This window comes from Kogia breviceps, chromosome 15, assembly GCF_026419965.1.
Source record: "Kogia breviceps isolate mKogBre1 chromosome 15, mKogBre1 haplotype 1, whole genome shotgun sequence".
Taxonomy (NCBI): domain Eukaryota; kingdom Metazoa; phylum Chordata; class Mammalia; order Artiodactyla; family Physeteridae; genus Kogia; species Kogia breviceps.
In genome coordinates, this window is record NC_081324.1 from 40,094,406 (window position 1) to 40,121,498 (window position 27,093).

Sequence of the window (27,093 nt, forward strand, 5' to 3'; positions counted from 1 at the left end):
GCAACACTAACTGCATTGTCCAAAATTAGCCAGGGGGAATGAGGTCATGATGAACTCTGGGAAGAATGCAGAAACTAGTCACTTGAGAAGTTTGATAGGGAAAGGGCCAAGGGTGCAGTTCAGGGAATGGGTAAGTCCTGCCTTACACCTAGTGCTTAGGGTCCCCATCCCCTATGACCTTTACCCCAATAGCACTTTCTTGAAAATGTCCATTCTCAAAGCTAAAACACAAGTGATATGTCTTTGAAATTCAAGAAAACAAAAGTTTATTTGGTAACACTAAGGGAAACACAGAAATGAGATAGCATCTGTGTGATGGCTTCAACCCATACCTAAATTGCACATCTTTTAAAGCTCAAACTGATTCTTTAACCGTACTACCACTTCCCACAGGCGGCTTCGAAAAAGGCTGTCATCATTTGAGATTCTACCTGGGACTAACAGGCTACTGGTAGGACATGGTGACCCCAGGCTGACGCAGCGCACGAGAGGGAGAGGGGCGAGTCCCGCTCGCCAGAGCCAGACTCCTCGCCCAGTCACCCTCCCCGAAGCAGACAGGACAGCGCACCAAGTCTCCACGCTCTGGAGCAGAGTCTACAGTCCGCCCCAATCGCACCCAGCATATTTGGCTACAGAAGCACACGGGGTCGGGCGTATGGCCACTTCTCTTACCTGAGGATCATAGAGCACCACGGAACAGGACGTGCCGAAGGCCAGAAGTCCTCCGGGCCCGGAGCTCCAGCTCAGGGCCCCCCGCACCCGGTTCGGGCAGCAAAACACGTGAGAGGTCTCCAACACGGGTGCCACCATGTTTCTGCCTGGTCAACGGCCGAAAGCTAGGCACGCACTTCCGCCCTCGGAGCGGAACTGCTGGGCCGCCGCGTCTCCCGCTGGCGTTATCCGCACCGCGTTTCCAAGGCGGCCGGGGGCGACCCCACCCCCTTCCCCTGCCAGTGGTCCTCAGTGCCCGGTTGCCTCTACCAGCGCCTGTCCCCTGGATCTTGGCCCAGGGTACAAGCACGGCCTCCGTCCCAGGAGGGAAGACCCGACCGGAACAGCTCAGGACCTTCTAGAAAGAGGGTCTCGTGTGCCGGGGCGGCGGTAGGAACGTCCCACAGCCCCTCACGGCCAAGCTCCCAGCAGCAGACGGGGCTGGCTCGGTGGGGAGCCTTGGCGAGAGAGTCTCCGGCCTCAGAGAGGCGAGGGGACAGAGGGGCTCGAGGAAAGAGCCCCCGACTGATCTCGGCGCTCAGGCTCACCCGGACCGCGTCTCTGACCCCTCCCGCCCTTGCGAGCCCCTCGGAGCCGGCAAACCGGCGGACGCGCGGATTCGCTTGCCGGGGACGGGGTGGAGCCGCACTGCGCATGCCCCGCAGTCATGGCCGGCGGGGGCGGTGGTTCCCGGCGGCGCGCTATGCTCGGCGGTAATTAGTAATTGTCCTCCTGCTCCCGGGAGGCTACGGCGTGTGGGGCGCTGCTTCCCGGTGTCTGCGCGGCGGTACCCCGACCGAGGGGCAGCCGGGCCGATGAGACCGCCGCTTCTCCGTGCCGTGTAGAGGTTTTCAGGGAGAGAAGCACGGGCCGGTTCCGAGCCCTCCGGACCGCCGGCGGGAACTGAAGCGGCGCGCGGGACCGGGCCGTGGGACGGCGAGGCCGCGGAGAGGTGAGTCCCGCAGGTCCAGGAGAGGCGGGCGGAGAGGGGTACCCCGCGGGCCGGCGAAGCCAGACTTCCAGTTGGGCTTCCCATCCCACAGATGGGCTTCGGGGTCCAACGCGGTGAGGAAACGGTTTGTCCTGTTCATCTCATTTTCAAAAAAGGTACTGTCGTATTTAAAAATAGCTGTTAGAAACAGTTTTGTGCCCTCTTTCCCGTTTTCTCCACTCACCCGTTTCTCCAGGCCCTTTCCTTCTGCTTTCTTTTCTCCAACACCCGCGGACTTGCGGGGACGGAGATCCGCCGGCAAGTCCGGGACCGCCCTAAGCATCCTCTGTGGAGAAAGGCACGGAGCTGCTCTTGAGCCGTTCGTCTGTGTTGTCCCCATGCGTCTCGCTCCTCTCCTCTCTTCTGCGAATGATTTCTTAATGGTTCTCTTCTGCCTATTAAAACTTCAGGCCCCAAGGATTGTTCTTTCAGGAGTCTAGCCTCGTGATAGTGCGTACTTCCATTTTCCACAGTATGATAAGCAGTTGTGCAACACTGCTGACAGTGTTTGGAGCACTTCCACATACATCCATTCATGTGGTTTTCTCAGTCACTCTATAAAATGGGTATTACCAGTGGGTCCAAGGAAGAACAGCTGAAAGTGGTAGAGCTAGGTTGCCTCTCTCGCCCTTTCTGTCTCACTCCAGAGTCCGACATCTGCGTCTTTCACTGGAGGCGGATGAATTTGGTCATGATCACTACCCATCATTGGTGCTGGACATCTGCTGGCTGGGTCCTGAGATATTAGACTATCCGCTTATCTGGACTATACCTTTCTCTCCTTAACTGAATTCAGTGCTCAACTGGATTCCTAACTCCTCTTTGGAGCATAGGCTTTTGGTTCCAAACACTATTGTATGGATGGGTAATAATAGTCTGACAAAATTTTCACTGGTTTATAGCAATATAAGAGCAACATAGTTTTTTATGAAGTATAATTTACTTAAAAACTGCAGTCATTCAAAAGAATGTGATCCCTTTATATGTACTGACATGGAAAGATGTCATTTGTTGAGGGGGGGATAAAAAGATCCCGTTTGTGTGGTTAAGGCACACATCTGCCTGAGTATGCATGGGCGAGTCACAAGAAACTGGCAGAATTGGGTGCCCTTGAAGACTGGGATTTCAGGAGAGAAGCTTCAAAGTGATTTGCATATAGTTTAAGAAAAAAATTTTAAATGCGACTTACTCTGAGATTGCCATTTCTGCTTTTTTTGATACTGAAAGATTGTTCTATGAAATGACGGTGGTGGTGGTGAGGTGGTTAGTTGGGTTTTCTTTTGTTTTAAATCGTTGTTCAAAGCAATAAGAAGTTGCTAATGTGGCTGTGGCCACCTGGACCCCTCCAGTCTCTGAATTACTGTTGCATTTACAGTGCTAATTAGAGTCTTAGCACTCAGCTGCTCTCCAGTTGTTTCCCATGCTTTAGCAATGCAGGGGTAGAGCCTAGGACTCCAGTTCTTTTTTTTCTTTTGTTTTACTACACTGATCACGCTAGATGATGCTCTGTAAAACATGGTTATTTGATTAGACATCAGTTTTCAGCATAGGATTTCTTAATTCAAATTGTTTTGGAAGTGAAGGCAAGGATTTTTTTTTTCTGTCTTCTTTAGGAAGGTGCAATGGCGAGGAATTTATCAGTGATCTTGATCCTGACCTTCGTTCTGTCAGTCACACATCCCCTTCATGAAGTAGGACCAGCCACTGCTTTCCCTCAGACCACTGAGAAAATTATTCCGAATTGGGAATCTGGCATTAATGTTGACTTGGCAGTTACCACACGGCAGCATCATCTACAGCAGCTTTTCCATCGCTATGGAGAAAATAATTCCTTGTCAATTGAAGGGTTCAGAAAATTGCTTCAGAATATAGGCATAGATAAGATTAAGAGAATCCATATACACCATGACCACGAGCATCACTCAGACCATGAGCATCACTCTCACCATAATCATGCTGCTTCCAGTAAAAATCGAAAAGCTCTTTGCCCAGACCATGACTCTGATAGTTCAAGTAAAGAGCCTAGAAACAGCCAGGGGAAAGGACCTCATCGATCAGAACATGTCAATGGTAGAAGGAATGTTTTAATCAAGGATGGCGCTGGTGCTAGTGAAGTGACCTCAACTGTGTATAATGCTGTCTCTGAAGGAACTCACTTTCTAGAGACCATAGAAACTCCAAAACATGGAAAACTTCTCCCCAAAGGTGTGAGCAGTTCCACTCTACCGAGTGTCACAGAAAAGAGCTGGGCGACCTGGCTGGCTAGTAGGAAAACAAATGAATCTGTGAGTGAGCCCAGAAAAGGCTTTATGTATTCCAGAAGCACAAATGAAAATACTCAGGAGGTAAGATGAGTACTGTTCATTACTTTCATCAATATGCCTGCTTGTCTGTCCTGTCATTGCCATTCTATCTCAGTTGTAAGGAGATTAAAATAAAAATAAAATGGTGAGTTCATTGAAAGGGGAATTTCTACTCTCTCAGCTCAGAATGTCCCTACTATGTTGTAAACATCCCTGATACAAAACCTGGGTGGGTAGTTCTTTGGTAAGAATAGTGCTGCCTGCTGAAACCACTTTCTAATATAGAATTTAAAGTAAGTGTAGAAAGCAGATACCAAAATTATTTTTGGAGAAAATCTTTAAAGGAGAAACCTATTAATTAAAACACAGAAACTGGAAGGTCAAAAGAGCAGGAGTTAGAATCCCTGTTTTAGGAAAAGGTGTGATTGGAAGGGCTGAAGAGTGCGGGAAGAGCAGCTTCGCCTCCTTGGCAGAGGGATCACAGTGCCTTGTGGAGTGACTGGCATAGCAGCGATATGCTGGACACGTGAGAAGTCCGGGCAGTGACCTTCTGAGTTCATGTGTTTTCTTCCTAGACTAGACTTCCAGACTGTACACAATTTGCTTTGGCTGAGAGACGTCAACAACAAGGAGTTAGTTGGTATACACTAATAGGCAAAACTTAAGTACTTCATTCAAACCGTCACATGATTTACTAATTTGGGGATAATCCTACTAATGGTCATTCCCATAGCGACACTAGTGATAAAGTTTGTTCTGAGTAGTATTGGCCAAGATTTGTGGGAGTTTAAAATAACTTTATAGAAGATGAGAAACAGGTGCTACCACCAGTTTTTTTTGGTGAGAAGGGAGAGCTTACATTCCCCAGAGGAGATTCTCTTCAAACTAAGCTTGTCATCTAATTAAATTTTTGAAACAACAGCCCTCCGGTACAGGTTTATTTTATTAACCAGCCTTGTGCTCCGCAAGAGTAATCGACATAATTTAGTATTCTTTCGTTGTGGAGCATTACTTTGCCAAGTATGTAGACAGAGCTGAGCTAAGTTTTGCAATTACAGTTGTTGCTGGAAGAGTGATATGTCTTGGGCTTGTTTAGACCAGGTAAGGTAGCGTTAGTACTAAAGCAACATATTTCTCAATCTCTAGTGAACCTAGAGTCTCTAGTGAACCTCTTGAAATTAAAGCTCATTTCCTTAATAGGTTTATACAATGAGTTAACAGGCTTGTGAATGTCCATTTATCCTCAAGTTTTTTCCACTTGAGGCTTTCTCCCAAGGTGACTGGTGATATGACTGCTTCTCCCAAGAAGAAATAGGTGGAAGAGATGGGAAATCACCCCTGTGACAGTAGCTTGAGGCAAGTTCCAAAGTACTTAAAACTAAAGTTGATTTTGATTTACCTTAACTTAAATAAAGAAGTAGGTACCTTCAGTAAGAAAGGGTGTTGTGTCATCAAACAGCTTTTTGGGATTCTCTTATGGGAGTACCTTTTGGTGATTTCACTGTTTCCTTTTCTTCAGTGTTTCAATGCATCAAAGCTGCTTACATCTCATGGCATGGGCATCCAGGTTCCACTGAATGCCACCGAGTTCAACTATCTCTGCCCAGCCATCATCAATCAGATTGATACTAAATCATGCCTGATTCATACAACAAGTGAAAAGAAAGCTGAAATCCCTCCAAAGACATATTCTTTACAAATAGGTAAAATTGCCTTTTTTGTGTAAAAGTCATTTCCAATAGATACATTTATGTTGTACTTTTCCTTATATTTACATCAACCTATTCATTTTTCAGCTTAATTCCAAATATATCATTTTAATTTTTCTCTGCCTTGAATGTGAAGAAAGCAAGTGTGTTAGCCTTACCCTTAAAACAAAACAAACAAAAAATGAAAAAATAAAATTTAGATCATAACTTCTCTGAGGTCCTCCCACAGGATATGTCAGGGTCATTCAAAATTTGGGATCTTTATATGTTGTCATTACTGTTTGGAGGATGGTCAGAGTTAATCTCTGCTGTTGAGGAGCCTAATTCTCGTACATTCTTATTAATAGATGAAATCAGGATATACTCTGCTATAGTGTAAGTTGCATTGCTCAGAAACTATAATGAAGAATTAGGGCTTCCCTGGTGGCACAGTCATTGAGAGTCTGCCTGCTGATGCAGGGGACGCGGGTTCGAGCCCTGGTCTGGGAGGATCCCACATTCCGCGGAGCAACTGGGCCTGTGAGCCACAACTACTGAGCCTGCGCGTCTGGAGCCTGTGCTCCACAACAAGAGAGGCCGTGATAGTGAGAGGCCTGCGCACTGCAATGAAGAGTGGCCCCCACTTGCCACAGCTAGAGAAAGCCCTCGCACAGAAATGAAAACCCAACACAGCAAAAATAAATGAATAAATTAATAAACTCCTACCCCCAACATCTCAAAAAAAATTAATTGCTTTGTTCACTGAGGAAATTATTGAATTCCCAGTTTCCTTTCCTTACTCCTTTCTTCCTTCCTTCCTTCCTTTCCTAACTTTTCCCTCTTCTCTCTCATAAGTTAGCTGTTATGGGAGTCTGAAAGCTCAGTTCCCAAGTGAGCTAGAGTTCATCCTTGGTAACCGTTTCTTCCCCTCCCTTAACCCCTAGCTGAAGAATTTTCCACTAGGTTTATGCCTTTACCTGGAGGGTTCAGTCACAGTGTTCATTTGATCGAATTTCTTGGTTATTGCTCTGTTACCACAGTCCTATTCCACTGAGTTTGTATTTCTTTAGCTCCCCTGCTTTTACAAGTTGCCTTAAGCCGCTCCACAGTCTCTCTTTTAAAGGTTATCAATTGTATGCTTTTTCTTTTCTCTGTTTTGTTTGACAGCCTGGGTTGGTGGCTTTATAGCCATTTCTGTCATCAGTTTCCTGTCTTTGCTGGGTGTTATCTTAGTGCCTCTCATGAATCGGGTGTTTTTCAAGTTTCTTCTGAGTTTCCTTGTGGCATTGGCTGTTGGGACACTGAGTGGTGATGCTTTTTTACACCTTCTTCCACATGTAAGTACAGTAATTTATCCCATTAGTATATTTTATTATTCAACATTAAATATATGTGTGTGTGTGTGTGTGTGTGTGTGTGTGTGTGTGTGTGTGTGTACTTTTGGTTTGTGCTTTGTATTGATATGTATAAAAGGCTGGAAATTTGGTTTCTAAGAGCATGTGGGTGGGGCATACCCTGTGACCCCCCCCCCCCCCCCCCCCCCGTCTCACCTCTGTTAGTGTGCACCACACCTGGTTCCCTCACACGCAGTGGCAGAAGTTCCTGTTGCACTCAGCTGCAGGCCACTGGGGCAGTGCACCTGGATCTCGGGTACCTGCCAGGGCCCATTACCCAGACTGGGCTTCTTGTAAGCACACTGATGACTGTGTTAGGGGCTTTTCAGCTGGGAGTATAAGCAGTAGACACTATATGCCTATTAAATTTTGCAGTTCCCTCTTATATGTGGCCATGGGAAAACATTGGAAATACCCACTACCTGTATGTTTTGAGGGTCATTGGGGAATGTGTCTGTCTTTACATTGAACAGATCCACTCTACTAAGTGCATCGTACATTACTTACCTTAAGCTGTAGATCACTGCTGCTTGTTGGTCATTTTATTTTTAATATTCTAAACTTCCCCTCATTCCCTAGTATCACATTAATTGCCTAATTCTGAATAATTTCAAATTTGATGTTAATTATCTTAGCCAATTTTTCTGATGTGTGAAACTACTGAATTTATAAAATCCATATTATTTTGCCTTTAGTCTCATGCAAGTCATCACCACAGTCACAGCCATGAAGAACCAGCAATGGAAATGAAGAGAGGACCGCTTTTCAGCCATCTCTCTTCTCAAAACATAGAAGAAAGTACCTATTTTGATTCCACGTGGAAAGGTCTGACAGCTCTGGGAGGCTTGTATTTCATGTTTCTTGTTGAACATGTCCTCACGTTGATCAAGCAATTTAAAGATAAGAAGAAAAAGGTAAAAGTATTCTGAATACTTACTGCGCATTGGACATTTATTTAGAGCAGTACTTGAACTAAACTGGGCTTGTCCAGGGTGTATGATCTTCATTTGTGAGGGGGTTCAGTACCTTTTTGTTCCCAGAAGCATTCATGGAGAGCAGTTCTGTATCTTTATAACTCTGGAGTTCTCTATCTTCAGTACTCCCTTCAAAGTCACAAGACCATAAGAAAGGCAAGGGTAAATATCTATACGAATCACCAAACAAGGCACACACAGGGCCTTGAAGATGAGAAGCATCGTGATTATGGCATTGATGGTGGCGATGGCTTCACGGGTATATACTTATCCCGAAACTCGAGTTGTATACATTAAGTACGTACAGCTTTTTATATGTCAATTACACCTCAATAAACTGGCTTAAGAAAAAAGTATCATGGATTAACTTTTAAATTACTCATGCAGTAGCTGAATATTACGGTTTCTTTGAAAGACTATGTGATTTTCACAGACTTGCCCTTTGCAAATTGCCACCAGAAGATAGTGTGAAGCTGAATAGGCTATTTCTGGTAAAAATATCTTTGGAGTTGCCTATGGTTATCTGCCTCTTCCTATCTGATGTGACTGGGCAAATGAGTCAAAAGACTGTCCTCATGGGGACTCTTAAAAATGACACATACACATCTTGAATGTTTGTGTACTCATATTCTGTTCATTTGATGTTGACCAAACTTTTCTTTGAGCTGTAATTCTGTATGATCATTTTTTTCTCTACAGCCATGCTGCTTCTAAATTTCCAATTTTGGTTTCTCTAAAATTGAGCAAGAGGTTACATACTTGTACAGCTATTTTAAGTGTAGAATCTAGATTTTTGGAAATATAAAAAATTTTATACAGTGATTGCCTTATGTAATTTTTTTTGAATTTTATTTTTCTTGTACAGAACGTTCTCATTAGTTATCTATTTTATACGTGTTAGTGTATATATGTCAATCCCAATCTCCCAATTCATCCCACCCCCCCACACCCCCTCTTTCCCCCCTTGGTGTCCATATGTTTGTTCTCTACATCTGTGTCTCTATTTCTGCCTTGTTAACCAGTTCATCTGTACCATTTTTCTAGATTCCACGTATATGCATTAATATATGAAATTTGTTTTTCTCTTTCTTTCTTCACTCTGTGTGACAGTCTCTAGGTCCATCCACACCTCTACAAATGACCCAGTTTTGTTCCTCTTTATGGCTGAGTAATATTCCATTGTATATATGTACCACATCTTCTTTATCCATTCGTCTGTCAATGGGCATTTAAGTTGCTTCCATGACCTGGCTGTTGTGAAGTGCTGCAGTGAACATTGAGGTGCATGTGTCTTTTTAAATTACAGTTTTCTCTGGGTATATGCCCAGGAGTAGGATTGTTGGGTCATATGGTAATTCTATTTTTAGTGCCTTATGTAATTTACTAGCCTTTTTTCTTTTTTTTTTTAACAACTTGCCTTTGAATCTTTCAGAAGCCTTCAACTTAAGTTTTCATGGAAGTAACTATTCTCACCATCATTTCATAGTTTGAGTAATATGTAATTGTGCAATTGCAATAACATCATGGAAGTAACTATTCTCACCATCATTTCTTAGTTTGAGTAATATGTAATTGTGCAATTGCAATAACAGGTATAGCTGCCATGAAGACGCTTGAAAACCAACATAGTTGATTCTTGCTGAGCATAGAGCTCACTTTGGGCATCAAGTGCCTATGTGAAGAGAAGAGTGGCCTCCTCCATCCTGTGAATATTTGCCCTTATGGATTTTACATTCACTAAAATCTCAAATTGCAAATTTGAAACCTTTACTGAACCTCAGTTTACAGGGAAGAAGTGAAATAACAATAGCTTACGTGTTCTTAATCCAGGAAGTCATCTTCTGTGTTCCTGTTGTCCCTGTTGCTTCACTTGGATGGGTTTGAGACTATATCCGTACTTCTTTGCATTCTCTGGGATTATTCTCACCTTAAAAAAAAAAAAAAAAGATCATTTTTAGGGTTTTTTTGAGGGAGGGCTTGTTTGTGCTTATTTGTGTTACTGTGTTTCTATTTCAAATGCCATAATTTATTTAGCATTCTAATTTCAATTTAATTTTCAAGTTTTACCTAAAGATTGCTTTATATTCATCTGGCACTCTAACATGGGACTCTAAGAGGTAGGCTCTCTGTTGTCTAATACTGAACAGTATTTTGTAGACTCTTAAATTAATAATCATTTGTGAATTGTGAAATAAATCTTGTGTCACGACCAATGTTTTTTTTTTTTTTTTTGCGGTACGTGGGCCTCTCACTGTCGTGACCTCTCCCGCTGCGGAGCACAGGCTCCAGACGCGCAGGGGCAGCGGCCATGGCTCGCGGGCCCAGCCGCTCCGCGGCATGTGGGATCTTCCCGGACCGGGGCACGAACCCGTGTCCCCTGCATCCGCAGGCGGACTCTCAACCACTGTGCCACCAGGGAAGCCCATGACCAATGTTTTTAAATGCAACCATGATATTACAGTATATTCCATATATTACTCTGTGTTTATTACATACAATACTGTGAACTGTAGTCAAAGTTTGATAATCTCTGTTGTAAAATAGTTTCTACTATAATGTAAGTTCTTAAGAGCCAGGACCTCTCTGTCTTCTTTACTGCTGTATCTCCAGTGCCTAGAATAGTGTCTGGCACATACTAGATGATTGGTAAATATTTGTTATATGTATAAGAAACATTAAATGGCAAGTACACATAATTTCTAGACAAAGACTTCCCATGGGACTTTTGTAAACATTACATGTTCTCTTCCTTTTTATTTTTAAAAATGTTTATTTATTATTTTTTAAAATTTTATTTTTTTACACAGCAGGTTTTTTTTTTTTTTTTTTTTTTTTTGCGGTACGCGGGCCTCTCACCGCTGTGGCCTCTCCCGTTGCGGAGCACACGATCCGGACGCGCAGGCTCAGCGGCCAGGGCTCACAGGCCCAGCCGCTCCGCGGCATGTGGGATCTTCCCGGACCGGGGCACGAACCCGCGTCCCCTGCATTGGCAGGTGGACTCTCAACCACTGTGCTACCAGGGAAGCCCCACAGCAGGTTTTTATTTGTCATCAATTTTATACACATCAGTGTATACATGTCAATCCCAATCGCCCAATTCAGCACACCACCATCCCCACCCCCTGCGGCTTTCCCCCCTTGTGTCCATACATTTGTTCTCTACATCTGTGTCTCAACTTCTGCCCTGCAAACCGGTTCATCTGTACCATTTATCTAGGTTCCACATACATGCGTTAATATACGATATTTGTTTTTCTCTTTCTGACTTACTTCACTGTGTATGACAGTCTCTAGATCCATCCATGTCTCAACAAATTACTCAGTTTCGTTCCTTTTTATCACTGAGTAATATTCCATTGTATATATACCACAACTTCTTTATCCATTCGTCTGTCGATGGGCATTTATGTTGCTTCCATGACCTGGCTATTGTAAATAGTGCTGCAGTGAACATTGGGGTGAATGTGTCTTTTTGAACTATGGTTTTCTCTGGGTATATGCCCAGTGGTGGGATTGCTGGATCATATGGTAATTCTATTTTTAGTTTTTTAAGGAACCTCCATACTGTTCTCCATAGTGGCTGTATCAGTTTACATTGCCACCAACAGTGCAAGAGGGTTCCCTTTACTCCACACCCTCTCCAGCATTTGTTGTTTGTAGATTTTCTGATGATGCCCCTTCTAACTGGTGTGAGGTGATACCTCATTGTAGTTTTGATTTGCATTTCTCTGATAATTAGTGATGTTGATGAGCTTTTCATGTGCTTCTTGGCCATGTGTATGTCTTCTTTGGAGAAATGTCTATTTAGGTCTCTGCCCATATTTGGATTGGGTTGTTTGTTTCTTTAATATTGAGCTGTATGAGCTGTCTGTAGATTTTGGAGATTAACCCTTTGTCTGTTTGTTCGTTTGCAAATATTTTCTCCCATTCTGAGGGCTGTCTTTTCGTCTTGTTTATGGTTTCCTTTGCTGTGCAAAAGATTTTAAGTTTCATTAGGTCCCATTTTATTTTTGATTTTATTTCCATTACTCTAGGAGGTGGATCAAAAAAGATCTTGCTGTGATTTATGTCAAAGTGTTCTTCCTGTGTTTTCCTCTAAGAGTTTTATAGTGTCCAGTCTTACATTTAGGTCTTGAATCCATTTTGAGTTTATTTTTGTGTATGGTGTTAGGGAGTATTCTAATTTCATTCTTTTACATGTAGCTGTCCAGTTTTCCCAGGACCACTTATTGAAGAGACTGCCTTTTCTCCATTGTATATCCCTGCCTCCTTTGTCATAGATTAGTTGACCATAGGTGCATGGGTTTATCTCTGGGCTTTCTGTCTTGTTCCATTGATCTGTGTTTCTGTTTTTATGCCAGTACCATATGTCTTGGTTACTGTAGCTTTGAAGTATAGTCTGAAGTCAGGGAGTCTGATTCCTCCAGCTCCTTTTTTTTCCCCCTCAAGACTGCTTTGGCTATTCGGGGTCTTTTGTATCTCCATACAAATTTTAAGATTATTTGTTCTAGTTCTGTAAAAAATGCCATTGGTAATTTGATAGGGATTGCATTGAATCTGTAGATTGCTTTGGGTAGTATAGTCATTTTCACAGTATTGATTCTTCCAATCCAAGAACATGGTATATCTCTCCATCTGTTGGTATCATCTTTAATTTCTTTCATCAGTGTCTTATAGTTTTCTGCATACAGGTCTTTTGTCTCCCTAGGTAGGTTTATTCCTAGGTATTTTATTCTTTTTGTTGCAATGAGGAACAGGATCATTTCCTTAATTTCTCTTTCTGATCTTTCATTGTTAGTGTATAGGAATGCAAGAGACTTCTGAGCATTAATTTTGTATCCTGCAAGTTTACCAAATTCATTGATTAGCTCTAGTAGTTTTCTGGTGGCATCTTTAGGATTCTCTATGTATAGTATCATGTCATCTGCAAACAGTGACAGTTTTACTTCTTCTTTTCCAATTTGGATTCCTTTTATGTCTTTTTCTTCTCTGATTGCCATGGCTAGGACTTCCAAAACTATGTTGAATAATAGTGGTGAGAGTGGACATCCTTGTCTGTTCCTGATCTTAGAGGAAATGCTTTCAGTTTTTCACCATGAGAATGATGTTTGCTGTGGGTTTGTCATATATGGCCTTTATTATGTTGAGGTAGGTTCCCCCTGTGCCCACTTTCTGGAGAGTTTTTATCATAAATGGGTGTTGAATTTTGTCAAAAGCTTTTTCTGCATCTATTGAGATGATCATACGGTTTTTATTTTTCATTTTGTTAATATGATTTATCATGTTGATTGATTTGAGTATATTGAAGAATCCTTACATCCCTGGGATAAATTCCATTTGATCATGGTGTATGATCCTTTTAATGTGTTGTTGGATTCTGTTTGCTAGGTTTTCTTTTTTTTTTTTTTTTTTAGCAGTATGTGGGCCTCTCACTGTTGTGGCCTCTCCCGTTGCGGAGCACAGGCTCTGGACATGCAGGCTCGGCAGACATGGCTCACGGGCCTAGCCGCTCTGCGGCATGCGGGATCTTCCCAGGCCGGGGCACGAACCCGTGTCCCCTGCATCGGCAGGCGGACTCTCAACCACTGCGCCATCAGGGAAGCCCTGTTTGCTATTATTTTGTTGAGTATTTTTGCAGCTGTGTTCATCGGTGATATTGGTCTGTAATTTTCTTTTTATGTAATATCTTTGCCTGGTTTGGGTATCAGAGTGATGGTGGCCTAATAGAATGAGTTTGGGAGTGTTCCTTCCTCTGCAATGTTTTGGAAGAGATTGAGAAGTTTGGGTGTTACCTCTTCTCTAAATGTTTGATAGAATTCACCTGTGAAGGCATCTGCTCCTGGACTTTTCTTTGTTGGAAGATTTTTAATCACAGTTTCAATTTCATTACTTGTGATTGATCTGTTCATATTTTCTATTTCTTCCTGGTTCAGTCTTGGAAGGTTATACCTTTGTAGGAATTTGTCCATTTCTTCCAGGTTGTCCATTTAATTGGCATAGAGTTGCTTGTAGTAGTCTCTTAGGATGCTTTGTATTTCTGCGGTGTCTATTATAACTTCTCCTGTTTCATATCTAATTTTATTGATTTGAGTCCTCTTCTTTTTCTTCATGAGTCTTCTCAAAGAACCAGCTTTTAGTTTTATTGATCTTTGCTATTGTTTTCTTTGTTTCTATTTCATTTATTTCTGCTCTGATCTTTATGGATTCTTTGCTTCTGCTAAGTTTGGGTTTTGTTTGTTCTTCTTTCTCTAGTTCCTTTAGGTGTAAGGTTAGATTGTTTATTTGAGATTTTTCTTGTTTCTTGAGGTAGGCTTGTATAGCTATAAACTTCCCTCTTAGAACTGTTTTTGCTGCATCCCATAGGTTTTGGATCCTTGTGTTTTCATTGTCATTTGTCTCTAGGTATTTTTTTTATTTCCTCTTTGATTTCTTCAGTAAGCTCTTGGTTACTTAGTAATGTATTGTTTAGCCTCCATGTGTTTGTGTTTTTTACGTTTTTTTCCTTGTAATTCATTTCTAATCTCATAGCGTTGTGGTCAGAAAAGATGCTTGATATGATTTCAGTTTTCTTAAGTTTACTGAGGCTTGATTTGTGACCCAAGATGTTATCTATCCTGGAGAATGTTCCGTGCACACTTGAGAAGAAAGTGTAATATGCTGTTTTTGGATGGAATGTCCTATAAATATCAATTAAATCTGTCTGGTCTGTTGTGTCATTTAAAGCTTCTGTTTCCTTATTTATTTTCATTTTGGATGATCTGTCCATTGGTGTAAGTGAGATGTGAAAGTCCCACGCTATTATTGTATTACTGTTGATTTCCTCTTTTATAGCTGTTAGAAGTTGCCCTATGTATTGAGATGCTCCTATGTTGGGTGCATATGTATTTATAATTGTTATATCTTCTCCTTGGATTGATCCCTTGATCATTATGTAGTGTCCTTCCTTGTCTCTTGTAACATTCTTTATTTTAAAGTCTATTTTATCTAATATGAGTATTGCTACTCCAGCTTTCTCTTGATTTCCATTTGCATGGAATATCTTTTTCCATCCCCTCACTTTCAGTCTGTATGTGTCCCTAGGTCTGAAGTGGGTCTCTTGTAGACAGCATATATATGGGTCTTGTTTTTGTATCCATTCAGCGAGCCTGTGTCTTTTGGTTGGAGCATTTACTCCATTCACGTTTAAGGTAGTTATCGATATGTATGTTCCTATGACCATTACCTTAATTATTTCGGTTTTGTTTTTGTAGGTCCTTTTCTTCTCTTGTGTTTCCCACTTAGAGAAGTTCCTTTAGCATTTGTTGTAGAGCTGGTTTGGTGGTGCTGAAGTCTCTTTCTTTTGCTTGTCTGTAAAGCTTTTGATTTTTCCATCGAATCTGAATGAGATCCTTGCCAGGTAGAGTAATCTTGCTTGTAGGTTCATCCATTTCATCACTTTAAGTATATCATGCCACTCCCTTCTGGCTTGTAGAGTTTCTGCTGAGAAATCATCTGTTAACCTTATGGGAGTTCCCTTATATGTTATTTGTCATTTTTTCCTTGCTGCTTTCAATAATTTTTCTTTGTCTTTCATTTTTGCCAATTTGATTACTATGTGTCTTGGTATGTTTCTCCTTGGGTTTATCCTGTATGGGACTCACTGCACTTCCTGGACTCGGGTGGCTATTTCCTTTCCCATGTTAGGGAAGTTTTTGACTATAATCTCTTCAAATGTTTTCTCTGTTCCTTTCTCTCTCTCTTCTTCTGGGACCCCTATAATACAAATGTTGCATTTAATGTTGTCCCAGAGGTCTCTTAGGCTGTCTTCATTTCTTTTTATTCTTTTTTCTTTATTCTGTCCCATAGCAGTGAATTCCACCATTCTGTCTTCCAGGTCACTTATCCGTTCTTCTGCCTCAGTTATTCTGCTATTGATTCCTTCTAGTGTAGTTTTCATTTCAATTATTGTATTGTTCATCTCTGTTTGTTTGTTCTTTAATTCTTCTAGGTCTTTGTTAAACATTTCTTGCATCTTCTCAATCTTTGCCTCCATTCTTTTCCCGAGGTCCTGGATCATCTTCACTATCATTATTCTGAATTTTTTTTCTGGAAGGTTACCTATTCCACTCCATTTAGTTGGTTTTCTGTGGTTTTATCTTATTCCTTCATCTGGTACATAGCCCTTTGCCTTTTCATCTTGTTTATCTTTCTGTGAATGTGGTTTTTGTTCCACAGGCTGCAGGAAGAGGCTTGTGTACGTTTCCTGATGGGAGGGACGGTGCTGGGTAGAGTTGACTGTTGCTTTGCTGGGCAGAGCTCAGTAAAACTGTAATCCACTTGACTGCTGATAGGTGGGGCTGGGTTCCCTCCCTGTTGGTTGTTTGGCCTGAGGCAACCCAGCACTGGAGCCTGCCTGGGCTCTTTGGTGGGGCTAATGACAGACTCTGGGTGGGCTCACGCCAAGGAGTACTTCCCAGAACTTCATCTGCCAGTGTCCTTGTCCCCATGGTGAGCCACAGCCACCGCCCACCTCTGCAGGAGCCCCTCCAACACTAACAGGTAGGTCTGGTTCAGTCTTCCCTGGGGTCACTGCTCCTTCCCCTGGGTCCCGATGCACACACTGCTTTGTGTGTGCCCTCCAAGAGTGGAGTCTCTGTTTCCCCCAGTCCTGTCGAAGTCCTGCAATCAAATCCCACTAGACTTCAAAGTCTGATTCTCTAGGAATTCCTCCTCCCATTGCCGGACCCCCAGGTTGGGAACCCTGACGTGGGGCTCAGACCCTTCACTCTAGTGGGTGGACCTCTGTGGGATAAGTGTTCTCCAGTCTGTGAGTCACCCACCCAGCAATTATGAGATTTGATTTTACTGTGATTGCGCCCCTCCTACCATCTCATTGTGGCTTCTCCTTTGTCTTTGGATGTGGCGTATCTTTTTTGGTGCGTTCCAGTGTCTTCCTGTCAATGATTGTCCAGCAGTTAGTTGTGATTCTGGTGTTCTCACAAGAGGGAGTGAGAGCACGTCCTTCTACTCCGCTATCTTGCTTCCTCCCCTCTTCCTTTTTAGAAAATATTTAGTTTCTCTTTTTTCAAGGGCATCCAGACCTTAGTGTTACTTACATAACAGCTTTTAATCTCATTTGGTTCTCTCAAAAAGAAAAAAACTATTCATTATATGGCAAGTATTGGGAGCTCTTCAGACCCATAACAGAACATTTTACCTAAGATTCCCCTTAAGACATCCATCCTGCACCCCTGGAAAATGCTATATGTCATAGTTTTAGGTTACCTTCCATATATGTGGATCTGAAATCTCTACATTCAGATTAGGGTTAAATTGCATACTTGGTGTAGTTGGATGGTTATAATAGTTCCATGTCAAACTTTCTTTCTACTGGATTCTCAGGTTTCTTGCTCATGCTGGAAACCAGAGAATCATCTCTGTCTCCCTCATCCTTATATCCAATCTAGTTTTATTAAATGTATCCAGAAATGAAATTTTTCATTTCTCTCCATCTCTCTTGCTATCATTCTGGTCCACACCAGACTTACCTGGGTAATAGCAGTTGCCTCCTAACTGGCCAGTCTACATTATTTTGTTGTCCTAATGCAGAGGAGAGCAGGCAGGGGGATTTGTTCAAATGATTGTTATATGCTCTCATATATATATATGCTCTCATAGCACTGTGTATTCTTCCTTTGTAAAATATATCAAAAATTTCAATCAAAGAGTTGTATAATCATTACCTGTGTAAAGCCTCCCTCCCTGTGGGTGAAAAGCTTCCTTGGGAACAAGGACTATGTGTATCTCATTTTACGACATATTGATATATTGCCACCATTCAGTGCAGGGAACATTACAGGCTCTTAATACTTAGGGAATGAAAGAATTGCTTAAAAAGTATATGTTCTACAGATAACCATTGGCAAACAAATAAAGCATCAACTAAAGTAATTTAAAATATCATGAATTCACTTATTTTCACAAATATTTAAGTACTTTCTCTGTGTTTGAGGCATTTTGCTAGAGGTAGGTATAAAGATTTGTCTGTGCTTGCCTTTAAAAACTCTTATAACCTAAGAAGGTACAGATATTTTATATACTGTTAGAGATAGAATGAAATCTCAGGTATGATGATGATTAAGTCATATTCAAAAGATACTGCAAATAAGAAATCTATTATTTTTGTGACAGTTTTCATTATCTTGAATATTCTATGTAAGTAGTAATAAACAGGCACTGTTGTTCAAACAGTCACCTTTATTCTTGGGCTCTGAGATATGGACAATATCTCAAGTATGGTATTCAGTTGGTTAAAAAACCTAGTGATAAATTCAAGGCTAACTAATACAGATTTGTTTAAAAAGAGAAAAGCTTGTTAATGGTGTTTTACTACACGAAAAGTATTTTAGTTTTGTAACAAATACATATCGATATCACAGTATAGTTTTAATTTATAAAAAGTGTGGAAAGTATGGGGTTTCAGTGCCCAAAAGAGGCACTGGAGGAAACTAAGCAATTGGTTAGCAGATCACTAAATTCCTGGAGGACATGCCTCTAGCTGGTTCTAAATCAATAGCCTGAGGCAGAGCTCAGCTTTAATGTGTGTATGAGTCACCTGGAGATCTAGTTAAAATCCCCCTTCTAATCCATTAGGTCTGGGGTGTAGCCTGAGACTGTGCATTTATAACAAGCTCCCAGGGGATGCAGTGCTGTTTGCATAAGACCAAATTTAGACTGTGTGACCTAGGGGGACATTCAGAAAGATGAGTGTGTAATTTTTCTTTCATACTACTGAAGCATTAATTCTTTACCTTTCTGAACAGTTTATGCCTAAAACAAACTACTAGGTGCTATGCAAGTTAAGTACAGGCCCTGCCCTTAGATGGGGTTTATTCCATTAGAAATGTGTTACTCTGCTGTCTTTTTCGATGAAATCTTTTGCTTAACTATTTACCTAAAGATGTATGTATAAGCAAACCGCCTATTTTAAAGTATTGCTTTTCCTTGCTATTGTAGAATCAGAAAAAACCTGAAAATGATGATGATGTGGAGATTAAGAAGCAGTTGTCCCAGTATGAATCTCAACTGTCAACAAATGAGGAGAAAGTAGACTCAGATGATCGTAAGTCCTTATAAATCTGAGAGCTGGAGGGAATTCAGTGCTCTGTGATTTGCAGGCAACCTGGACTGTCTGGGAGGGGGAACCATATTCCACCCCCACCCACACCCCCGTTTTTTTGGCTGCGCCACGTGGCTTGTGGGATCTTAGTTCCCGGCTAGGGATCGAACCTAGGCCCCAGCAGTGAAAGCGCCGAACCCTAACCACTGGACTGCCAGGGAATTCCTCCACCCCCCCACACGCCCCCGCTCTTTTTTTTAAAACTCATACTTTGTTTTAATTGCCAGTGAGTTGGTTATTTCTATATATACTTACATCTCTTTTTTTCTCTAATTTTTTATTTTGAGGTAAATTCAGACTTAGAGAAAAGTTCCAAGAATAGTACAAAGAATTCCTGTACCTCTTTCTTATATTCCCGTTTTATTTTACCTACATTTATCATTCTTTCTCTCTTTTCTCTGTATACATACATACACATTTTTTTCTAAACCATTTGAGAATAAGTTACAAACACGATGCCTCTTTACCTCAAAATACTTAAGTTTATGTTTCCTAAGAAAAAGAACATTCATTCCCTTGTAATCACAGTTCAGTGATCTAAATCAGGAAATTAAAGCTGATACAATACCATTTTCTAGTCTATAGACCTTTTTTTGTGTTTTTCCAATTGTCTTAATAATTACAATGCCATTTTCTAGTCTATAGACCTTTTTCGTGTTTTTCCAATTGTCTTAATAATTTCTTTATACTCCCCCAACCCCTAAAAGGAAAAGAACTGATCCAGAGTACAATTCCGGATCAAATGTTGCATCTGATTGCCCCTCATTTGGGGTTTGTCTAATGTTTTCACATTAGGTTGATCAGTTTGGGCAGGAATACCGCGAAGTGGTACTGCATCCTTTTCAGTGGCATGGTGTGCCAGCTGACATGATGCTGTCTGTCGCACACAGGTGGTGTTAATTTTGATCACTTGGCTAACGCTGTGTCTACCATGTTTCTCCACTGTAAAGTTACTGTTTCCTGTAACTTGTTAGCTTGGCATTTCTTGTTGGACAGACTCAGTTAAAATTTTAAATGAAACGCCTTACGACGACCTTCGAGGTCCTGCCCTGCCCTCCACTCTCCCCGATGGTTTGCCCTGTCCAGCCTCACTGGCCTCCTTCTCATCCTGTGAGCACACCAGGTCTGTCTCAGGGCCTGGCACTCACTGTTCCTTCAGTTCGGAGTACTCTTCTCCCAGGTCTTCATATAAATTCCCCCTATCATTCCAATCTCAACTCAGACATCTTGTCCTCGGAGGTCTTCCCTGATCACCTGAATACAAAGGTCTCCCACTCACTCTCCTTCATGTTACCCTGTTCTGTTTTCTTCCCATGCGTTCCAATGCCTTAGATTACCTTATTTATACATGTATTTCTTTGTTAAGTGGCTATCTCCCCACAAGAACATAAGCTTCTCGAAGGCAGAGACTTTGTGCTGACGTACTTTGTCCCAGTATCTAGGCAGGTGCCTGGCCCAGAGCAGATACTCAATATATAGTTGCTGACTAAGGAGGAAAAACTTTATTTTTGCTACCAAGTTATTTGTAAGATTTCCTGTCCACCCTTTATTTTCCAGCATGTTGCTTTTCTCTAAAGAGCAAGTGAATACTCTCATTTGTCTTCCTGCATCTATTCTGTCTTCAACCTTTGTAATGGGCTCCAGTGAAATTTATAATGATGAGAAGAAACAGCTATTCTAGAATTGGGCCACGGTATCGTGAAAGCTCCCAAGAAAATTGATACCAGTGTATAAAAAAGAAAAAAACAAAAACTTATTGTTGCAATTTATTTTACACAGATAGATAACAAATGTTTCTTGGTGATGATGGTATTTTATATTCTTCTGTTTTTCCTTTTTTTTTTTTTTTTTTTGCCATGCCACGCGGCTTGCAGGAATCTTAGTTCCCCGACCAGGTATTGAACCCAGGCCCTCGGCAGTGAAAGCACTGAGTTCTAACCACTGGATTACCAGGGAATTCCCCTCTTCTGTTTTTCCTTGAATTTTGAAAGAGAGGAACTCAGATGACAGAATTGTGCATGTTTTTTATTTCCAATTTTCAGTATTTTTCTGGAATATTTTTCTGAAATATTTTAAATATCAAAAATGAAATATTTTTATAAAGTAAGTATGTGCTTCTTTTATAATTGGAAAAAAATCATCTTTAAAAACATAAAGGGCTTCCCTGGTGGCACAGTGGTTGAGAGTCTGCCTGCCGATGCAGGGGACACGGGTTCGTGTCCCAGTCCGGGAAGATCCCACATGCTGTGGAGCAGCTGGGCTCGTGACCATGGCCACTGAGCCTGCGAATCTCCACAATGGGAGAGGCCACAACAGTGAGAGGCCCGCATACTGCAAAAAAAAAAAAAAAGAAGAAGAACAAAAACATAAGGAGGCAGAAGAAATTAAGGGAGGATCTGGGGGTAGTTACTGAAGGTTAACATTTAAAATCCATTCTTAGTATGTGAGATCATTTAACTACTGATATTTTTCATCAACAGTACTGTAATGTCTAGTTCTGCCAGGTCTGTGTGAGAGAGTTGCCATGCTTTAAGATCTTTTGTTGACTTTGTCAGTGGAGATGTTTGAAATGTGTCCATGCACATTAACAAAGCCATTTGACTTTGTCCCAATGTCCTTTATGTTTATACCTAGGACCTGAAGGCTATTTGCGAGCTGACTCACAAGAGCCCTCCCACTTTGATTCTCAACAGCCAGCAATCTTGGAAGAAGAGGAGGTCATGATAGCTCATGCTCATCCACAGGAAGTTTACAATGAATACGTACCCAGAGGGTGCAAGAATAAATGCCATTCGCATTTCCATGATACACTAGGCCAGTCAGATGACCTCGTTCACCACCATCATGACTACCATCACATTCTCCATCACCACCACCACCAAAACCACCACCCACACAGTCACAGTCAGCGCTACTCTCGGGAGGAGCTGAAGGATGCCGGCATTGCCACACTGGCGTGGATGGTGATCATGGGGGACGGCCTGCACAATTTCAGCGATGGCCTAGCAATTGGTATATATCTATGTATCTGTCCTTTGTTGGTTGACTCTGAAAATGTCACATGAAAGTACCAGTCTTATTTTAACAAGGAATAGGTTGGTTTGATAAGGCTATTGACTTCTAAGATTATTAAACTGTTATTTCATTTTTGGCTGCTTTGACAATGAAGTACTCGATAAACGTTAGTTTAAGTGCTAGAAACTGTGCTTGGCCCTTTATCTAAATTGTAACTACCAAAAGTTGTTTTAATTTTCAGGCTCAGGCTCTAAGGTGTTTGGAGCACATGTGAGGATTTTTTTTTCCCCCAAATACATTTGAGTTCCCTTATCTGCAATATAAACAGTATTTATTAAAGTAAAATACTTCCAGCATCTTTTCTTTTATGCTAAAGGAATCTTCATATATCTGATAAGTTTAATTACTAATCTCTACCCAAAGAAGAATTATAGTTTTTTTGCTATTAAATTGTTGTGCTACAATTGAGAAGTAAGAGTAAAAATTGTAGTAACTTAATGCTGGGAGGAACCATGGAAATAAGTACAGATTAGGTAGCCAAGGCCTGGCAAGGTGAACCACTTGCCAAGGAGGCAGTGTTGTTTTGTCGCCCAGCCTGGCTCCTTGGGAGCTTGGTGCTCTTCCTTCTCTGCACTGTGCACAGCGTAAGTGACAAAGGAGGATGTGCAAACGCTCAGACATGGTAGGCTAATTATATAGTGAATTCCTCTGAGGCCAGGAAACATATTTGTACTCTTGACTGCTGAGGGTTTTTTCCTAAACCTTTTAAATCAGTTTGTTTCATATTTTTAAGTAAGTGTTCTGTGTGGTAGCAATTTACTTCTCAGGTTTGTATAAGATCATTTAATCACTCTAAGGCATAGTGGAACCTTCCCTTCTCAATCATATCTGCTTGTGCTCCTTTGGGAAATTTAAACCTTACGGAATGTAATCTAAGATTACTTATGAAGAAGGTACAGAGTGCAGTTGAGAAAGTTCTGTTTATTCACAACGAGAATATATTTTATTTCTTTTACCTCATTGTGTATGCTATTAAGATTTAAAAAATACACACCCACAAAATAATGCAGTGATTTTTACACAGGTGCTGCTTTTACTGAAGGTTTATCAAGTGGTTTAAGTACTTCTGTTGCTGTGTTTTGTCATGAGTTGCCTCATGAATTAGGTAAGAGAACCCTACAAATGGTATTTTCCAGGTGGGTAAAGTGTCCATGGCTTTTGCTAATGATAGCTTCCAGCAAGCTTCCTCATTTATGCCTTCTCCTAAGTCTACTAACCTAGCTGGCTTTCTTACTGAGGACAAGTTTGTTTCCAGCCAGAGTTCTAACCCTGCGATTACAATTACACAATTGCCTGTGTGGGGTTGCCAAAGAGATACCTGAGTCCCCTCTCTTTTCCTCTTCCCCTACCAGATATCTTCCTATACCAGCATACTGGTGACATCAGTGATCATTTTCTTCATATGCACAATATGAATAAGACCACAGGAATCGAAAGAATCATCTTCCATTAACAGACAGAAGTTGACAAAGAGTAGTATTTCACTCACTAGAGCTAAAGAAATGAGAAGTTGATGAATAGTGTTTTGAATTCTTTTTCTCTGTCACTGGGACTTAAAACCTTCCCAGAGTTGTCCTGGTTCCCAGTTCGTGTCCTTGTTTTTCTTCATATAGATGCATATTCACACACACCTGTAACGCCTTTTCACTTTTGTTCCTTGACATGTGTTCTGCCATTTAGAAGGCCTCCCATCTTCATGCTCCATGCTTGTAATCCTCAACATCTGGTCTGTGTTGTGCATTCTATTTTTATTTTCATTTATTTATTTTTTTATTTTTGGCCACACCACGTGGCTTGTGGGCGCTTAGTTCCCTGACCAGGGATCAAACCTGGGCCCCCTGTGATCGAACCTGGGCCCCCTGCAGTGGAAATGCAGAGTCCTAACCACTGGACCGCTAGGGAATTCCCTATGTTCCACATTCTAGATCCTTCATGCCCCATGAAGCCTCTCTCAGCTATTCTCATCTTAATTTCTTTTTTTCTCCTTTTATAACCAGAACCTTAGACTCTTTAGCTCTTAATTATATATTCCCTTAATCATTTGCTGATCATTTCATTTGTGTTCTCTACTCCCTCTGCCTCCTTGTGGCCAGTTAAAAGCTCCTTGAAGACAGTGCAAGAGCACAATAGTTGGTACTTACTGACATTTGTAGTGTTGACATTCATTGACAAAGTGGAAGCCTTAAGAAATACTTTGGATAAAAGATATCTTAGTTTATAAAGCTGTTAGGGTGATTTACACTGATTAACACTGTTAGCCCTGAGTAATTCTTTTTTTTTTTTAAGTTAATTAATTAATTGATTTTTTTGGCTGCGTTGGGTCTTCGTTGCTGTGCTCAGGCTTTCTCTAGTTACAGTGAGCGGGGGCTACTCTTCGTTGTGGTGTGCAGGCTTCTCATTGCAGTGGCTTCTCTTGTCGTGGAGCATGGGCTCAAGGTGCACGGGCTTCAGTAGTTGCAGCACGCGGGCTCAGTAGTTGTGGCACGCGGGCTCAGTAGTTGCGGCTTGCAGGCTCTGGAGCACAGGCTGAGTAGTTGTGGCACATGGGCTTAGCTGCTCTGCAGCATGTGGGATCTTCCCAGACCAGGGGTCAAACCCGTGTCCCCTGCGTTGGCAGGCAGATTCTCAACCACTGTGCCACCAGGGGAGCCCTGGAGAATTTCTTAAATCTGGAAAGTTTTTTGCATATGTGTCTTAAAAATGATTTTTTAATTACCTTATCTCCTTTTTTTTGTTTTCTGTTAAAGGTGACTTTGCTGTTTTACTAAAGGCTGGCATGACTGTTAAGCAGGCTGTTCTTTATAATGCTCTGTCAGCCATGCTGGCGTATCTCGGAATGGCAACAGGAATTTTCATTGGTCATTATGCTGAAAATGTTTCTATGTGGATATTTGCACTTACTGCGGGCTTGTTCATGTATGTTGCTCTGGTTGATATGGTAAGTTTTTAAGAAGTCAGTAGAGAAAATGTTCAATGAAACCATTTTTAAAAGGGTTTAGATTAAATATGGTTGCAGTGAGAAGTGATTCTATGCTTGACAAAGTAGCATATAAACTATAAGTTCTTGGTGGTTTTATCTTTTTGGATTGTTGCTCACAGCACATCTTTGTCCTGCCTAATGTGTATCAGGATACACAAAAGTATCTACCCCCTTCTGATGTGTCTTTTCGAGAGGAGAGTTTCAGTAATTAGGCACTGAACTGTCTATAGACATGTAGGAAACCTAGCACAAGCCACATACTGTTGGCAAACTGTGTATACTTCAGAATGCTTAAAGGTTTCTTATTAATGGACAAAGGAGTCATCTTTTTGTCATCAAAGTCCACCTAACAATCTCAGCCAATCTTATTGCTAAAATTATATTTTATATGATGTAAGGCTTCCATATCTCTGAATTTCAAGCGAACCACATGTTATATACAGATATAGACAGTAAGCAGGGTAATCAGTGTAGCTCTCCGTTTTACAGTGGAGCAAACTGGACCAATATAAATTTTGATTTGCTGAGCAGACCATGAATAATCATTGTTAATTAAACTGTTAGAAAATGCTGTGTGACATTATTAGCTAGTCAGTATATATATGTGGTTATGTTTTAGAGAATTGACTCATAATATATCCAGCTACATATAAAGCTGTCCTGCAAATTCTTCTAAAAACTAATCTGTGGTTCTGGAAACTTAAAGATTGCTCTTTTTTTTTAAGGTACCTGAGATGCTGCACAATGATGCTAGTGACCATGGATGTAGCCGCTGGGGATACTTCTTTTTACAGAATGCTGGGATACTTTTGGGATTTGGAATTATGTTGCTTATTTCCATATTTGAACATAAAATTGTGTTTCGTATAAATTTCTAATTAGGGTATAAATGCTAGAGTAGCTTAAAGCTATAGTTTGCTGTCTACAGTTTGAATAGGTCATAGGGAGATGAGTTAGTATGCTGTGATATGTAGCATTTACGGTTAGTGGATTTTGTGATTTTTGTATTGAATATTGCCATTTGTTATGCTTATAAGGTCAGTTATGGTGGTAACATAAAGGTACGTTTAATATTTAAGTTATTCTATTTGGGGAATGTAAGCTATATGTGCAATTTACCAATATTACTGGTTTATGGTATAAACAAGAGATTTGGCATGACATGTTCTGTATATTTCAGAAAAAAATGTCTTTAATGCTTTTTCTAGAACTAATTTAATATAGTAATTCCCATGCTGGATTTTAGGCCTCTGAAGAACTGCTGGTGTTTAGGAGTAAGAATATACATGAAGCCTAAGATACCAATAAAGCTTAAACTGAATTTAAGCTAAGAAATAAGGGAAAAAAGGGAAGAAACTATATAAATTGAGATGGTATAGGTTTCATATTAAAAATCACAAAACTGGTTTAAAAACAGAAGGGAAAAATTTAGATTTAAATGAAAAAAAGCAATATTGAGTATAGAGTACACTGATAAACATTTTTGTCCGAGTATTAATGTTCCCATAAAATCTCAGCACTTTTTACTAATTTAGTTGTACATTTAACTTTGTATAATAGATATCTAAATGTATTTAATAAACTCAAACAAAATATATCACTTGACCAAGAAATTGGAATTTTAAAATATTTGTGTGGATGTACACCAGATGAGTATGAGCAAGTTTATGTATTGTCAAAAGACTTGGATATCCCAGGTTAACTTATGTGTCACCCAAGTTACATTACTGGATGTTCTGGTTATCTGGTTTACCACATGTTTGCATATTAAAATTTCAATATATATTAGGACATTAAAACCATACTGGTTATAATTTGA

At 40.9% G+C, this 27,093-nt stretch overlaps 2 protein-coding genes across 3 annotated transcripts in view; one reads left to right on the forward strand and one right to left on the reverse strand.

The window, feature by feature from the left end:
• Positions 1-2,171, reverse strand: part of ELP2 (elongator acetyltransferase complex subunit 2) — a 46,358-nt gene extending 44,187 nt beyond the window's left edge. For both annotated transcript variants that reach the window (XR_010836965.1, XM_059041324.2), the window contains exon 1: positions 673-2,171. Coding sequence is in view for 1 of the 2 variants with exons in the window: in XM_059041324.2 (XP_058897307.1) it covers positions 673-810 (138 nt within the window). In the remaining variant the exon portion in view is untranslated. The remainder of the gene's footprint in view (positions 1-672) is intronic.
• SLC39A6 (solute carrier family 39 member 6) lies at positions 839-27,093 on the forward strand. Its single transcript, XM_059041349.2, has 10 exons — positions 839-1,663; positions 3,316-4,047; positions 5,525-5,708; positions 6,861-7,030; positions 7,783-8,001; positions 19,057-19,162; positions 21,854-22,231; positions 23,319-23,399; positions 25,042-25,232; positions 26,000-27,093. The coding sequence occupies exons 2-10, from the start codon at positions 3,325-3,327 to the stop codon at positions 26,150-26,152; spliced, it is 2,205 nt and encodes a 734-aa protein (XP_058897332.1). The 5' UTR covers positions 839-1,663; positions 3,316-3,324; the 3' UTR covers positions 26,153-27,093.

Coding starts and splice junctions, on each gene's coding strand:
- SLC39A6 (XM_059041349.2), top strand. CDS start 3,325: ATGGCGAGGAATTTATCAGTGATCTTGATCCTGACCTTCGTTCTGTCA. Junction 23,400..25,041: donor TGAGTTGCCTCATGAATTAG/GTAAGAGAACCC, acceptor TTTCTGTTAAAG/GTGACTTTGCTGTTTTACTA. Junction 25,233..25,999: donor ATGTTGCTCTGGTTGATATG/GTAAGTTTTTAA, acceptor TTTTTTTTTAAG/GTACCTGAGATGCTGCACAA.